This window comes from Aquarana catesbeiana, linkage group LG11, assembly GCF_042186555.1.
Source record: "Aquarana catesbeiana isolate 2022-GZ linkage group LG11, ASM4218655v1, whole genome shotgun sequence".
NCBI lineage: Eukaryota > Metazoa > Chordata > Amphibia > Anura > Ranidae > Aquarana > Aquarana catesbeiana.
This window is the reverse complement of record NC_133334.1, coordinates 12,139,064-12,157,048: the sequence shown is the minus strand read 5'-3', so window position 1 is coordinate 12,157,048 and position 17,985 is coordinate 12,139,064. Positions and strand designations below refer to the sequence as shown.

The 17,985-nt window shown below is 43.7% G+C and overlaps 1 protein-coding gene across 2 annotated transcripts in view; it reads left to right on the top strand.

Moving 5' to 3' along the window:
• LOC141111843 (uncharacterized) overlaps positions 1-17,985 on the top strand; it is a 320,382-nt gene that overhangs the window by 106,712 nt on the left and 195,685 nt on the right. For both annotated transcript variants that reach the window (XM_073604002.1, XM_073604000.1), the window contains 2 exons: positions 3,450-3,545; positions 7,590-7,607. In XM_073604002.1, the coding sequence (XP_073460103.1) occupies positions 3,450-3,545; positions 7,590-7,607 (114 nt within the window). The remainder of the gene's footprint in view (positions 1-3,449; positions 3,546-7,589; positions 7,608-17,985) is intronic.

Sequence of the window (17,985 nt, the reverse complement as noted above, 5' to 3'; positions counted from 1 at the left end):
GAAATATTCTCCTGACAGTTCAACACTGCCAGGAGACACCTGCTGGTGGACCCCAGTACTGCATGCCAAACGATATATCTTGCCAGCGGACGGATCCTTTCCTGACAATAAACTCGGTATGCAGATGTAAACAGTCACTAGGAGAGCGAATATAGAAATTTTATGCAGACTCGAGCCTTCAGATGCACAGTTCACACTTTGACCTAGCCATCCATATATTGAGTATAGTGTGTATTTGCTAAAAGCAGAAAAGGATAAACAACAGTCAGGGAGCAGAAGAAGCAGATCCAATATGCAGGTGTAGACTCAAGTTTCAGGCTTCTACCAATATACATTTTCTATATATATATTTGTATAGGCTTTATCAGCTTTAAAATACAGTCCATAGAGCAGTGGCGGCCCATCCATAGGGGCGCCTGGGCGCCGACCCCCCCCCTCTGGGCAGTGTCAAAAAAAAAAAAAAAAAAGTCAAAAAAATTTTTTTTTTTAAAGCTGGCCCTTTAAAAAAAAATACACAAAAAGGTCCTTAAGTGCACTGTGTTCGGACGCCGGATACAGTGCGACGCCGGACACAGTGCACTTATGGGAAGCGCCACGTCTATGCAATCACGAGATTGCATACGTGGTGCTTTGTTTGCGGGCGTTTAGCCTACCTTGCGGCGCTTTCTGAAGCGCCGAGTAGCTTCTGCCGGGCACTGGTATCTATTACTATGGATGGGTGGTTTGATTGACATCTGAGTATGATGTCACTTCCTGTTTCTCTCCAAGTGCGCCCAGGAGAGAGAAGCAGGAAGTATGAGAACAATGGAGCTCTCCAGGAGACACCGCTGGAGAGGACAACACACAGCAAGGTAAGTAACTGGGGGAGGGGGGTTTAATGGTGACACATGCTGCAATCTGGTGACACACGCTGCAATCTGGTGACACAGTGACACATGCTGTAATGGGTAACACACGCTGCTGCAATTTGGTGACACACGCTGCTGCAATTTGGTGACACGCTGCTGCAATTTGGTGGTGACACACGCTGCTGCAATTTGGTGGTGACACACGCTGCTGCAATTTGGTGGTGACACACGCTGCTGCAATTTGGTGGTGACACACGCTGCTGCAATTGGTGGTGACACATGCTGCTGCAATTGGTGGTGACACATGCTGCTGCAATTTGATGGTGACACATGCTGCTGCATTTGGTGGGACACAGGCTGCATTTTATGTGACACAGGCTGCATGTAAGGAGGGACTCCGCTGGGGGCACCTGATGTAAGGAGGGACTCCGCTGGGGACACCTTATGGCATCTGGTGGCAGGCGACGTGGCTAGTGACACGCTCAGGCTCCCACTGATTCTGCATTATGGTGAGTTGATTGATTTCATTTTATATTACAATGTAATAATAGAAATAATGCGCTTCAATCATCCTGACACCATAACAACCATGGTGCCGGAATGATTGAAGCGCTAACATCAGGTGTTTGGAGTATCTTTATCTGCTGATTGTTAAACTTTCTAGAATACACATATTTCTATTGTTGTGTAGGATCTGGGCCTGTTGTCCCTCCATCCCTCTCCCTCCATCCCTCGTTCATCTCAGACATTAACCACACAACCTTAGAGCCACACCCACTATTTCGCTGAAACCACGCCCATTTTCACAAAGTGGGAGGGGTCGAACATGAAGGGCGGGGTCTGGCGCCCCCCCCATCCTAAAACTTCACCAGCCCCCCCCCTCCTAAAACTTCACCAGCCGCCACTGCCATAGAGCAATCTTTGCAAACAGGTAAAGACAAGATGAAACAGGACAAGCAATAGCTACAACAGCTTTTATAATAGCTTTAAACTAAAAAGTCTTATTAATCTTATTAATCCTATTAATCATCTTACTGCTGCATCCAGACATAAAGTCCTCCAATTTATCCAGAAGCACTTACAAGACGGGTAAGCTCTATAACCTATAGTTTACTCTGAAAATTACTTTACTTTAATTTATTTAGCCAGTTTTTTTCCAATTGTTCCTACCCGGTCTTCGGCCCTCCTTCAATCTTCCTCCTGTTGTGTCCTCCTGTCAGCACCGCTAGTGGGTCCCCACTGTAAACTTCTCCCCTCCTCGAGTTTTTGTTCACCTCCAGACCTCCGTGGTGAATCTTTCAATCCAGGGCTTCTGTAGGGATGCCTGTCCCACTACACTGCATCCGACCGGCTCCTCTGCTGTCTCAGTCACATCTTGTCTCAGCTGCGTGACACCCTCTGCTCCACACAACCACCTCCCCCTAGCCTCTCTCACAGGCAGGAAGGGGGACTACATCCACCGGCTCCATCGGGCTCCCCAGCAGCTTCCCTCCTTGCTTACTCCGGTTTTGACCAACAGGCCATGCCATCCGCAAGCAGGCGTACCCACCCACCAGCCTCTCTCACAGGTAGGGAGCTGAATCAGCAACCAGAGCCACTGGAGCAACTACAGGTTTCTTTCACGCCTCCAGTGTACACCGGTGTGTACCCAGCGGAAGAGGATCTCACCTAAAGCGGAGGGAAAGTCCAGCCAGAGACCTGTAGTAACAGGTGAGAAGTCTCAGTCTTTTTTTATTAGGTCAGTGCAGCTTCACTCCTCCAATCCCAAGCGGCATGTACAGGGTAGGAGTGTTATAGGAGAGTTGCCAAAACGGCAACATACGCCGGCTAAAATAGGGTGAAATGGATATTGCATACGTCCTCATACTCGCTCGGGGTGATGCATGAGGCCTCACAGCAAGTTCCTACTTGGCGCCATCTTGTGGCTCCACCCCCAGTCCTAACTGCAAACCTTTGTATTAAGCTTTGTATATGTTATGTTTAAAACTCAATAAAAACTAATTGGAATTAAAAATCATATATATGTCTCCTGATGTAAATCCAAGTAAATCCTGTAATTCGGAGATAAGGATTAAGCATCAATCGTGATGAATGAGTGTCAACCAGTCACAGCGACAATCCACCACAAACGACAGTCGATGGCCAGATGCCAGATCGTGGCAATTTTTGGTGAATGTCACTACCCAGAATCCCTGCCAACGTGTTTAGAGTTTGAAACAAGCCATCAGGAAACTTTAATTCAGTGGCAGTAGTGATTCCACAGCTAAATAAATGTCTTGCAGCTGCATTAGCCAGAGGTTTGAGTAGGTGATCTGGTTTTATCTGCCTTTTTGCTCACCTATTCTTCAAACTGCAGACAAACTGGTTTTGGGTTGAACTCATGGTTGACCCAAACAGAAAGCTCATTCTTATGTGCGAAAATAAATGTGCAATATTAATGGATTATGGAGAATTATATAGTTGGATCATATTGTTCAGCTCTTAATAATAACATACATGTTACAAATGCAATTATAAATGTACAGCCAGTATATGTAGAAGTATTGGGGTTCTCCAAACATGCAGGATTCAAATTATGTCTATTGTGTGTTTCTTTTACAGGATGGAGTCCAGTAAATGATATTATCGATGCTATGGAGCTGTTATGTTATAAATTAATACCCGCAACAATAATTTTGGATACATTTTTTAAACATGGTAAGTTACTGACATTTTATACAACCTCAGATACCAGAACATGTGATATCAGATTGGTTGGGGACTAGAGAATCCTCAAGACCACCAATCCTTGGTCTCCAGGAAATGCTGAGATTGTTCAATAATACCGGCCATACACAATAGATTATCATTTTTCAAATAACAATTTCCCGCTATCATTTGTTTGTTCCTTTTGATACTGACAAACATCAGCCTCCTTTTATCTGACCGATTGATTTCAACAAACAGCTAAAAGAGATACTGATGAGCTCACAAATGATTATAGGAAGTAATGCATGCTTATTATGATCACAGATTGAAAGCAATCAGATTTTTAGTACCTAAAAAGTAGGGATGGGCCAAACGACCCCCTGTATGATTTGCACCTGAACTTTCTAACATCTCGAAAGTTCTGAACCGAATAATGAACCCCATTGAAGTCTATGGGACCCGAACTGGAAGAATCTAACGTGCCCATTTTGAAGGCTTATATGCAAGTAATTGGGCATACAATGGTAATGGGGGCCCGAGTATAGCCCTGAGGGTCATATTTACTGATGCTTAACCACTTCAATACCAGGCACTGGCAGGCATTGAGGGATTCCCGGCTTGGTAGCAGCGCAAGCTGTCCTTACTCGGCGCCTGCGTTGCTACCAAGTCAGGAATCCCTCAATGCTATATGTATAAGGTCTCCGTCAGGGATTATACCAGCAGCAATTCCACTAATCCTGTATCTGGGATGCCCTTGACTGATCCAGTTTATATTTGGTCACACTGGATGATACCAATATCCCTGGGACAAACTTATTGCCAATCTCCTACTGGACTTGGCTGTCTCTGGACTTGCTGGATTGCACTATCCAAATCTGGGGACTCCCATTTGTAGACGCCTATCGAGGTGGAGGACAAGCACAACTCATCTAATTCATTTTATTACTTTTTTTTCCTTTTCCTTTATGGAAAATAATATGCCAAAAGCTTCTGAGGAAGCGTTACTGAATGCATAACATGTAGAGCAAGTCGAGCAATTTTGTACACTGTCTCCTTTGAAACCTATTACAATTGAACAAGTCAAATGATCGAATACTTTGTTTAAAGATATACTTATTATGTAGATAGTGTATTCAATTTGCTCCCAGGTATTTTTCTGTGAAAATATGTAGGTCTATGTATATGCTTTTTAACCACTTGCCGCCCACCCTATTACAAAATGACGGCGGCAAAGTGGTTTGATATTCCTGACAGGACGTCATATGACGTGATCAGGAATATCGAGCCGCAACACTGATCTAGGTAAAGAGTCTCTAACGGGGAGACTCTTTACCACGTGATCAGCCGTGTCCAACGGCTGATCACGATGTAAATAGGAAGAGCCGGTAATCGGCTTTTCCTCACTCGCGTCTGACAGATGCGAGTAGAGGAGAGCCGATCGGCTGCTCTCCTGACAGGGGGGTCTGTGCTGATTGTTTATCAGCACAGCCCCCCCTCAGATCCTGCCCAGGACCACCAGGGAAGCCGCCCAGGACCACCAGGGAAGCCATCCACACTGGACCACCAAGTATGCCCCTAGACCCCCAGAGAAATACCACTATGTGCCCAGGCAGCTGCCAATCTGTGCCCAGGCAGCTGCCAATCAGTGCCCACTCCAATGCCTACCACTGCCAGTGCCACCAGGGATGCCTATCAGTGCTTCATATCAGTGCCTCGTATCAGTGCCCATCAGTGCCACGTATCAGTGCCCATCAGTGCCAACCAGTGCCACCCATGAGTGCCCATCAGTGCCACCTATCAATGCCCATCAGTGCTGCATATCAGTGCCACCCATCAGTGCCGCCTACCAGTGCCGCATATCAGTGCCCATCGTCAGTGCCAGTCAGTGCCTGCTCATTGGTGCCACCTCATCGGTGCCACTGTATCAGTGCCTGTCAGTGCTGCATTATTAGTACCCATCAGTGAAAGAGAAAACTTACTTATTTACAATTTTTTTTAACAGAAACAAAAGCAAAACTTTTATTTTTTTCAAAATTTTCGGTCTTTTTTTATTTGTTTAGCAAAAAATAAAAGCCCCAGAGGTGATCAAATACCACCAAAAGAAAGCTCTATTTGTGGGAACAAAATGATAAAAACTTAGTTTGGGTACAGTGTTGCATGACCGCGCAATTGTCATTCAAACTGCGATAGCGCTGAAAGCTGAACATTGGTCTGGGCAGGAAGGTGTCTAAGTGCCCTGTATTGAAGTGGTTATTAACTTCTGTAATAAATATTTAAACTCTTTTTTAATTTTTTGTGTTATGCCTATAAAGTCCATCATTCCAACTATCTTCTAATTTCATGGGTCAGATGGTAAATGCACTAACAAGAATCAATGCGTTACTAGACCTACTAATTACTAACAATACAGACCTGATCACAGATGTGGAAATGCAGGCTAATTTAGGTAACAGCGATCACAGGTCAATTAGTTTCAGCATAAACCACACAAATAGGAAACACAAGGGTAATACAAAGACACTGAATTTCAAAAGAGCCAACTTCCCTAAACTGGGCTCCTTGCTAGAAGATATTAAATATTAGATATTACCAGACCTGAAGGGTCTGGTATAGATTTTGAGGGGGACCCCATGCCATTTTTTTTTTTAATTTTGGCCGGGGTTCCCCTTAATATCCATACTAGACCTGAAGGGCCTGGTATGGTATTTAGGGGGACTCCCCACACCATTTTTTTCAAATTTTGGTTCAGGGGTTCCCCTGTGGGGAATTCCCATGCCGTTTTTATCAATGAACTTTTATGTGTATTGTCGGCAATTCATTAATAGCCCGAGTAGTTTTAAATGACTTTTTTTCCTTTGAAATGTCATTTTGCTGTCAGGCTGTTCTAAACACAGGAAACATGCGCCCCTTTACAGGCATACTATAGACACCCCCCAGGTACGAAATTTAAAGGAATATTACACTTTTATTGTTTCACTTTAAGCATTATTAAAATCACTGCTCTCGAAAAAACGTCCATTTTTAACACTTTTTTTTCATTGATCCATGTCCCCTGGGGCAGGACCCAGGTCCCCAAACTATTTTTATGACAATAACTTGCATATAAGCCTTTAAAATTAGCACTTTTGATTTCTCCCATAGACTTTTAAAGGGTGTTCTGCGGCTTTTGAATTTGCAGCGAACACCCCAAATTGTTCGCTGTTTGGCGAACTGGCGAACAGCCGATGTTCGAGTCGAACATGAGTTTGACTCGAACTCGAAGCTCATCCCTATTGAGGACCTGTGGGTAGGTTACGATATTTCTCAAAAATTGTGCCATTTATCTGCAAAAATTGGGTTCCATCTGATAGAAAATAATTGTGCTTGAGGCAAAACTGTAATGCCTCAAGGATGAAGCGGGCTTGTCGTGGGTTAGTTTGGGTGTCCTTGGCCAAAAAAATGTTCAATGGCCATTATGCCTATATCATGAGGTATGGAGATATATAAAGATGATACATCTAGATCACTGGTTTTTATTCCATTAAAATGGATGCATCAATGTAAAAAACCCCTTTGCTTGACCTGCCAGTTTATTCACCATGGCCAGAAATCCTTTACAGTTAAAAGGGAAGATCTACACCTACACCTCAGAAGAACTATCAGAGCCCTCAGGGCACGTTTTGGCAAACACAGGTGCTTTATTGAAAAAGGCTGTGATCACCATAGCATCCCAAAACATTTTCTAACACACCACAACAAATCTACAGCTGGTCTTGGGGTGTGGGTCGTTGAGTCCATTCCAGCAACGTTTCCTGCGGCTGAACGTTTTAAACGTCTGTGCCAGCAGGAAACGTTCTGGATCTACTCCTTGGGTACCCTCACACCAGGAGGGTTAAACGTGGAGATTGAGGCACATACAGTGTTGTAACCCCCCCTCCTCTTCTTCCCCATTAAATGTATATACCTTCCCTTTTTGCTTATGTATGTATATATACTTAAATTCTGCCAATATATCAACCGGACTAACATCCTAATGTGTTCTCTCTCTCCCCCCCTATCCTATTTTCTTTACAGTTGTGTTGGACAGCCGTAGTAAGTATACTAGTATTAAGGCCCTTAAGGTATTTTTATATTTATTGTTATTATTATTATTATTTCTATTTTTATTTTCATGTCCTATTACACTGTATTATATTTAATTTCATGTCTGGCCATTTGTGTTCCTTTGTTTTTATGATTTTATTATCCCAAGTTTTGCTGCCATTTGTGAAACAGTTCTATAAATGTCCCCCATACACTGTTTTACCACATGTTCGTCCGCGCTGGGACCTGTTGTCCCACAGCACTACCATATAACAAGCACGATCTTGACACTCCCACCCCAGGCCAATAAATAGAAGAAGCTTAAGCTCCGAGCGCATAGCCTGCCAGTTCTCCTCTCCCTCTCTGTGGACGTTCCCCCGGATGCACTCCTGTGATTCCTGTGACCCGTGACGTCATCCACTAGTGTCCAATGCTGAGTTCAGGCTCCATCCTGGTGGCCACAGGACGTGCAGAGCCACCGGAAAACACCTTACCGCCACACACAGTGACCGGATCCGGACCCAGGGACCTCCAGACGGACTCCACACATCCATACAGATGAGCTTTTTATGTTCTTACTTCTTGTAAGTGTATTACGATACCTTGCCATTAAAGCAGCTTTTAATACTACACTCAGGTGGTGCTTCCTGGTTTCTCCCCTTTGTCTTCCTCTATACAGAATCATCTCTCTGAGAATAGCAGCCGCCAATGTCCTGCCATTATTTTATCATTTTCTATCCTTTTATCTGGAAACTTTTAACCCCCGACCTCACTATGGACCTATGATATATGAATTGTGATTTTCCCTGTTTATATTCACCTGTATTTGCGCTGTTAGTTATTGTTACCTTTGTCTATGTTCTAGCTCCAACTAAGCTGCATTACAGTGTGTTTTGTATGTTTTCTTTATTGCACTGATTATTGCTATTATGGATCCCTTGGCGGCCATTGAAGAAAATATCATGTCATTTTGGAAGATGTTATGCTTTGTTTCCCACTAGTTTCTTTATAACCAAATGTCCAATTGTTGGCTCAAAAATACCTATCCCTGATCTCTGCACCCATTTCAGAAGATTAGAGGACTTAATCTCCACTGCTAACCGGCAGTGGTGGGATAAATTCTTCCTCCAATTATATATATATCCCACAAAATTTCCCCTAGGGGACTCAGAGTACTCAAACAGTGTGCTTTAGTTGACCCAGATTTCTATTTGGAGTGGAAACACATATCTGAGTTTTGTACTGCAAAATGGATGGGGATCATCTCCCAGCAAAGAGAAAGAAAGTACATGGCTCTCAAAGATAAGATCACCACTCTATGCAAAACTATTTGTAACACTATTCCACACCTACCCTACACCTGGTTTAGTATGCTTAACCACTTCAGCCCCAGAAAAATTTACCCCCTTCCTGACCAGAGAGTTTTTTTGCGATTCGGCACTGTGTCGCTTTAACTGACAATTGCGCGGTTGTGCGACGTTGTACCCAAACAAAATTTATGTCCTTTCTTTCCCACAAATAGATTTTTCTTTTGGTGGTATTTGATTGCCTCTGCAGTTTTTTTTTTTTTTGCGCTATAAACAAAAAAAGAGCGACAATTTTGAAAAAAACACAATGGGGGTTATTTACTAAAGGAAAATCCACTTTGCACTGCAAGTGCACTTGGAAGTAAAGTCGCTGTAGATCTGAGGGGGACATGCAAGGAAAATAAAAAACAGCATTTTAGCTTGCACATGATTGGATGATAAAATCAGCAGAGCTTCCACTCATTTCAGATCTACCCCTTAGATTTAGAGCGACTGCACGTCCAAGTGCACTTTTAGTGCACTTTCAAGTGCACTTGCAGTGCAAAGTGGATTTGCCTTTCGTAAATAACCCCCAATATTTTGTAATTTTTGCTATAATAAATATGCTCATTTTTTTTTTAAAGCTAATTTTTTTCTCAGTTTAGGCCGATATGTATTCTTCTACATATTTGTGGTAAAAATTGCAAAAAGCGTATATTGATTGGTTTGCGCAAAAGTTATAGCGTCTACAAAATAGGGGATAGATTTATAGCATTTTTATTTATTTATTTTCTTTTTACTAGTAATGGTGGTGATCTGCAATTTTTATCATGACTGCGACATTATGGCGGACACATCGGACAATTTTGACACATTTTTGGAACCATTGGCATTAATACAGCGATCAGTGCGTTTAAAAATGCATTGATTACTGTAAAAATATCACTGGCAGTGAACGGGTTAACACTATGGGGCGGTGAAGGGGATAACTATGTTCCCTGGGAGGTGATTCTAACTGAAGGGGGAGGGGACTAACTAGAGGAAGTGACGGATCGTGGTTCCTAACTATTAGGAACACATGATCTGTCACTCCTGTCAGAACAGAACAGGAAAGTGTGTGTTTACACTAGGGATGAGCTTTGAGTTCAAGTCGAACTCATGTTCGACTCGAACATCGGCTGTTCGCCAGTTCGCCGAACAGCGAACAATTTAAAGGGTGTTTTAAAGGAACACCCTTTAAAAGTCTATGGGAGAAATCAAAAGTGCTAATTTTAAAGGCTTATATGCATGGTATTGTCATAAAAAGTGTTTGGGGGCCTGGGTCCTGACCCAGGGGACATGTATCAATGCAAAAAGAATTTTTAAAAATGGCCATTTTTTCGGAGCAGTGATTTTAATAATGCTTAAAGTGAAACAATAAAAGTGTAATATTCCTTTAAATTTCATACCTGGGGGGTGTCTATAGTATGCCTGTAAAGGGGCGCATGTTTCCCGTGTTTAGTCTGACAGCAAAATGACATTTCAAAGGAAAAAAGTCATTTAAAAATACTCGCGGCTATAATGAATTGTCGGTTCGACAATACACATAAAAGTTCATTGATAAAAACGGCATGGGATTTCCCCACAGGGAAACCCCGAACCAAAATAAAAAAAAAAAAATGGCATTGGGGTCCCCCTAAATTCCATACCAGGCCCTTCAGGTCTGGTGTGGATATTAAGGGGAACCCCGCGCCAAAATTTAAAAAAAATGGCGTGGGGGTCCCTCAAAATGAATACCAGACCCTACAGGTCTGGTATGGATTTTAAGGGGAACCCCGCGCCAAAAAAAAAAAAAAAAATGGCCCTTGTCCCCATCAACATGGGGACAAGGTGCTTTTGGGGCTACCTCAAAGCACCCTCTCAATGTTGATGGCATGTGGCCTGGTACAGTTCAGGGGGGGGGGGCACTCTCTCCCCCCTCTTTTCCTGTGGCCTGCCAGGTTGCGTGCTTGGATAAGGGTCTGGTATGGATTATGAGGGGGACCCCCACGCCATTTTTTTTTAAATTTTGGCGCGGGGTTCCCCTTGATATCCATACCAGACCTGAAGGGCCTGGTATGGAATTTAGGGGGACCCCGAAGCATTTTTTTAAATTTTGGGTCGGGGTTCCCCTGTGGGGAAATCCCATGCAGTTTTTATCAATGATCTTTTATGTGTATTGTCGAACCGACAATTCATTAATAGCCGTAAGTAGTTTCAAATGACTATTTTTCCTTTACAACTGTCATTTTGCTGTCAGACTGTTCTAAATACGGGAAACATGCGCCCCTTTACAGGCATACTATAGATACTCCCCAGGTACGAAATTTAAAGGAATATTACAATTTTATTGTTTCACTTTAAGCATTATTAAAATCACTGCTCCCGAAAAAACTGACGTTTTTAAAAATTCTTTTTTGCATTGATACATGTCCCCTGGGGCAGGACCCAGGTCCCTAAACACTTTTTATGACAATAACTTGCACATAAGCCTTTAAAATGAGCACTTTTGATTATTCATGTTCGTGTCCCACTGTTCCACTTTAATGGTGTTCGCGTGTTCGAACAAATTTTTTGCCTGCTCGCATGTTGATTTGATTTGATATGGGATTTGTACTGCGCCAAATACGCTTCATTAGGATGTGAACCGAACCGGGGGGTGTTCGGCTCATCCCTAATCGTAACCTACCCACAGGTCCTCACATAAGCCCACCCACCGCCCAAAAACAGCCCACAAGATTCATTACGCAATTCCACACTAAATACAAAAAAATGGAAAAAATCTTTGGTCTATATTATTGGAAGATCCCCATTTAAAGACCACTGTTGACACCAAACCCAAAATAGCATACAGAAAATCCAGAAACATAAAAAGTAAAATTGCTCCCAGCAATATTAAATCTGCACAACCCTCATCACCACTAATTTTTGATTCCATTAAAAGGGATGTATCAATAACTTCTTTGTGTCACGTGCGGGTATGGAGATCGAGTTGCTAAGAGGGCTCCCCTTGCGGCTAAGTGCAGCGCGTTCCTGGATTTGGGAACAGGAAGCGCGGTGCCCAAAGAAGTATGGTTGGCTAGGTGCTTGTTTGCAGTCCGATGAGCTCAGCCACTGAGGGATGGTCAATTCTGGCAAAGCAGAATTTGGTAAAAGTTCAGGTAAAAGGAGAAACCAGGGGTCATACACGGATAAATCAGTCTAGAGAGAATACAGGGGCGAGCCAAGGTCATGCACAGGCAGGGTCCAGGTACAAGCCGAAGGTAAATCCTGGAGATCAGGATGCAGAAGCGGAGTCCAGAAGCAGGCCAGGGGTGAAACCAGGAGATCAGGAAGCAAGGTCAAGGCAAGCCGGGTCACAACGGGTATACACAGATCAGGAAGCAAGGTCAAGTACACAAGGGAGCTGAGAACATAATCCAGCATGTCCTTTGGTCACAGTCCTGTGGTCACGCCACTTGTGCGCTGTCGCGCACGCGCCGTATTGCGCGTGCGCTGATGCATACCGGCATGTGCTAACGCACACTGATGCGTGGTGCACGCTCGTGTACGTCTCAGGATCCTCCATGGGCGTCCATGGAGAGTCTGGGCAACATTGCTAGTACTGGGATAGCCATGTCCCTGACAGTGCCCCCCCCAAGGGGCAGCCTCTGGATGTCCAACCTAGACCATTTTTCAGGGTGCCTGTTATGGAAATTCTGCAAAAGTCTTGGAGAATGAATATTAGCCAATGGTTCCCAAGAATTTTCCTCTGAAGGATACCCCTTCCATTTGACAAGAAATTGAGTCTGCCTGCCTCTTTTCCGGCAGTCCAGGATGGCTTCGACTTCATATTCAGTGTCATTACCTATGGTGACTGGTGCAGGTAGCAACTCCTCTCTTCCTTAAAATGGACTTGGCAGAGCTGGTTTCAGTAGGGAGACATGGAATACCGGATGGATCTTGAAGGAGGCTGTCAAAGAGTTCAAAGGCCACAGGGTTCACTTCCCTCTTGATTTCGAATGGACCCACAAACCTTGGACCAAGCTTCCCAGAAGGACAAGAAAGTTTGAAATTAACAGAAGACAGCCATACCTTGTCACCCACCTTGTAGATGGGATTCTCCTTCTTCCTTCTATCATAGTGTTTCTTGCAGTCTTCCTGAGCCTTTCGCATGGTTCTTTGGAGAACTTGGTAATTAGTTTGGAGAAAAGTTATTCTATCCTGGACAGCTGGTGCCGGAGATTCAGGAATGGTGTTGGGTAGAAAGGACGGGTGGAAGCCGTAGTTTGCCCAAAAGGGTGACTGCTTGGTGGCTGTGTGAATGGTGTTGTTATAGGCAAACTCGGCACAAGGCAGTAAAGAGGCCCAGTCATCTTGGGAGAAGGAGCAGAAGCATTGTAGATACTGTTCCAGGGTTTTGTTTGTCCTCTCCGTCTGGCCATTACTCTGGGGATGATAAGCAGAGGAGAGGCATAACCCAATTGACAAGATTTTGCAAAGATTTTTCCATGAGCCGGAGGTGAATTGTACCCCTCTATCGGATACTATATTGTCAGGAAGTCCATGTAGTCTCAAGATCTCTTTGTTAAGAATTATGCAGTATCCATGGCAGAAGGTGTACCGAGCATGGAAAGTCTGTCCACTACTACCAAGATTGTAGTGAACTGCTCTGATGGAGGGAGATCAACTATGAAGTCCATAGAGATATTCTTCCAAGGCTGCTCTGGGACTGGTAAGGGTCTTAACAGACCCCAAGACTTGGTTTTGGGACCCTTGTTACATTGACACACCAGACAGGAATTGACATATTTTTCGCAGTCAGATCTTAGAGAAGACCACCATAGGTAACGTTGGGTGAGATCAATAGTCTTCTGGACCCCGAAATGCCCGGCCAGCTGATGGTCATAAAATCTTTTTAAGACCTGTAGTCGGACTTCCTGGGTGACAAAAATTTTGTCCTGATGCCACGAGAACCCTTCATGTCTCCTTAAAGTTGTACTTCCTGTTTCCGTACACTGGAGAGAGGCTTGAACAATAGATGCTCTTAGGTCAGGCTGAATCAGAAGAAAGTTCTGAGAAGACAGAATTGTACCAGGAGTGGTTTCTTCAGGAGTATCTGGAAACATCCGAGACAGAGCATCCGCCTTACCATTCTTTGATCCCGGACAATAAGAATAATGAAAATTAAATCTTGAAAAGAATAACGCCCACTGCGCTTGGCACGGTCTTAAACGTCTGGCAGTCCTAAGGTATTCTAGGTTTTTGTGATCTGTGAAAATCATGATGGGATGTACTGCACCTTCAAGTAAATACCTCCATTCCTCCAAGGCTGTTTTAACGGCCAAAAGCTCCCGATCTCCAACATCGTAATTCCTCTCCAGTTGCGTCAGTTTCCGAGAGGAAAAGGCTACAGGATGTAATAATGATTTAGGGCCTTGACGTTGAGAAAGGATAGCTCCCGTGACCACTTCAGATGCATCGACTTCTAGCACGTAGGGTAATGTGGGATCAGGATTCTGCAGGATTGGTGCTGAGACAAATACGGCTTTAAGTCTGTCAAAAGCTGCTTGAGCCTCTGGGGTCCACTGGAACCTGGAATGCAAACGGGTTAGTTGGGTAATGGGAGATATAATGGCTGAAAAGTTCTTAATAAATCTTCTATAGAAGTTTGAAAAACCGATAAATCTTTGGATGCCCTTTTTGTCTGAGGGGGCAGGCCAATCCAAGATCACTTTTACTTTCTGAGGATTTATGGCCACTCCTTTAGTGGAAATGACCAGACCTAAGAAGTGGATAGTTTCCTTTTCAAAGTCGCATTTCTCGGTTTTCACGTACAGTCCATGCATTCTTAGAATAGTTAGTACCTTTTTCATGTGAACTCGATGGATCTCCAGGGTGGCTGAGAAAACAAGGATGCCATCCAGATATACAATGAGGAAGTCATCAAGATGGTCTCTAAAAATATCGTTCACGAAGTGCTGGAACGTGGCTGGAGCATTGCAGAGACCAAACGGCATTACCAGGTACTCAAAATGTCCGAAACGAGTTCGGAATGCCATTTTCCACTCATCCCCCTCACGGATGCGCACCAGATTGTAAGCACCTCATAAATCCAGTTTGCAAAAGACTCGGGCAGAACGGAAACGTTGGAAGAGTTTCGGAATGAGGGGGAGAGGGTAGCAATTTTTGACGGTAATCTTATTCAACTCTCGGTAGTCTACACAAGGTCTTAGCGTCTTTTTTTTTTCTTTTTATTATGCTTTTTGTTTGTGTAACTGATCCCATATCTTTAGAGTGCATCATGTTACTAACTTCATAATATGTGGGGGATTCCAAATTAAGTGGTGTAGTTTTGCGTTGCTTAAATCTTTTTCTAGTTTTACCCATCTTTTATCAATCGGATCCTTTCCCCAGTCTAACACCCATGCTAATACTATCACTCTGTGGTATTTTTTAAAATCTGGGAGTGCAAAACCACCCTGGGCTTTATCCCTACACAGGACCTTATAGGGGATCCGTGGCTTCTTATTTTTCCACATAAATCTAGTGATAATATTATTCAATATCCTAAAAAAAGTTTGTGCCAGCGGGATCGGGAGTAACTGCATTATATACAGGATCTTCGGGGCTAAAGACATTTTGACCGTATTTACTTGTCCGATCCATGAGATCAGAAGGTGCATACTTTTTTTTTATTTCCTGTTTGATCACATCAAGGAGTGGGATATAGTTGAGAAGGTACATTTTCCTTAAGGAGTTTGCAAGAGTAATTCCCAGCAGCTTCACTCCCACCAAGATGATCTGGAGAACAGAAGTCACAGATGTAATCTTAGATTTATTGGATTGTCTGAAAGAATCGAAGGAAAAGACCCTGCAGAGTATCTGGAGAATCGCCTTATTACCACATACGGCCGGGAGGCCTTTTCGGTGGTGTTTGCGGTGGAGAGGGCACACCGAATACCTGCTAAACCCCCACCTACAGGTGCACCTCCCCGCACTCTTATTGCTAAATTTCTGAACTTTAAGGACCGTGACAAGATCATGCGGCTTACAAGGGAGAAAGGCAATATACGGCTAGAAAATGGCCATGTGGCAGTGTACCTGGATTTCTCTATTGAAGTGCAGCGGAAAAGATCCCAATTCCAGGATGTCAAGCATCGCCTGAGGGTACTACACCTTAAATATGCCATGCTTTTCCCAGCTAGGCTCAGGGTGGAAGAGGATGACCGGGTGCAATTTTTGAGACTCCCGCCGCGGCAATGACATAGCTGGACCGCCGTGATAGACTGACATGAGGACTACACTACAGAAATGGAACTGTGAGTACACTTTCCCAACCCCATTGATGCCCTGGAACCCACAATAACTTTTCTTCCTGTAGCCGGCAGTATATTTTTTCCTTCCAGGCTGCTGGATGAGTTTTAGGACCCAGACTGCCCAAGTCCTTTATAGTTATGTGGGATTGTTTTATACTACATGGGGTTGGTGATTGTTCCTAGTCTCATTGCATCTAACTGATCCCGGTTATAGATCTCCTGAAATGCGGCTCAAATGCTGGGACTGAGTTGCTAATTGGCAGACGAGTGTCCTTCCAAGAACAAGAGGATGTCATACTCGCTCTGTATAACTATACCACACTATGTTCAGTGAGGAATCGCTCCCATAGGGACAATGTTATTGAATGTAAATTACCAAGCACAAATATTAAGCCTTGTACCTCCAGCCAGTTTTTCATGCTGGATGCCCGTTCTTTTGCTTTATTTTTTCGTTAGGAGTCGCATGCTCTCACTATGTTGGGGAGGTGTGGAGCTGGGAGGGAGGGTTGTTGCCCGTTTGCAGGGCCTAAGTTTTGAACCAAAAGGTATATATAAATGTTTGTTTAAATGCCAGATACGCACTCATACAGGTATAAATATCTTATATGCAGACAGTGATATAATTCACAGATGGAAATATGTAAAGTCTCTAGACATGATAGCCCTGGTAGTCTGCTCCAAGATGTTCTGCTATGTGATTAAATGACTACAATTAAATTTCTGACTTGGAATGTCAGGGGAATGAGAGATAAAATCAAACGCACAGCAGCCTTTGTATATCTAAAATCGCAAAAATCAAATGTAATAGTCCTAACTGAAACTCATATCACGGGTCATCTTCGATCCTCACTGAAACGTCCTTGGATTGGTTGAGCGTACCATAGCACACACACTAATTTTTCCAGAGGGGTTACCTTAATGGTAACTAAAAATACCCCATTTGAGCTTATTTCTGTGCAGTCAGATCACCAGGGTAGATATTTATTTTTACATGCCATCATGGGGGGAATGCCTGTATTATTGCTTGCGTGTTATGTCCCTCCTCCTTACAGCTCGAAAGTGGTCAAGGAGGGCCTATCTTTCATGGCCCAGTATCCAACGGTCCCAGCTGTCTGGATGGGGGATTTTAATATGACAATGAACCCGTACCTGGACCGCCCTGTGCAGGATGGGACTGGGGCAAATGAAACTCAGCAGACTAGGCTAAGTTGGTTAATTGAGGAATTTGCGCTAATTGATGTATGGCGATATAGAAACCCTGAAGGAAAGAGCATATACATGTCATTCCACCAGTTATGCCACCATGTCCAGGATAGATCACATCCTAGTATCTAAAGCACTACTTCCCAAGGTTTCAGGGGCAGGCTTTGCACCGAGGGCCCTGTCGGACTACTCCCCATGTTGGATACAGATGTCCATCTTCATTGGCAGACCATACCTCTATAGAAAGAGAGCTGAAATTCTTTTTCCCAACTGATCAAAGCCTCTCCTCATTCAACGCCCAATGGGATATGTTTAAACTTTATGCAAAACGAGTGCTAGATGGCAGGATTAAAAGGCTTAAAACCTCCTCTAAAATGATAGTACAGCTAACAGAAACTACCCTACAGGAATTGGAGGAGGTGTACAACACTTATCCTTCCCCTGAAAACCTCAACAAAGTCAAAATGCAAGAAAGGGTGGTATCACAACTGCATATCGAAAAAGCCAAACAAGGTTAATTTTTTTGTAAAACTAGAATATATGAGCATGGAGAAAGGGCAGGGAAACTGCTAGCCTATCTGG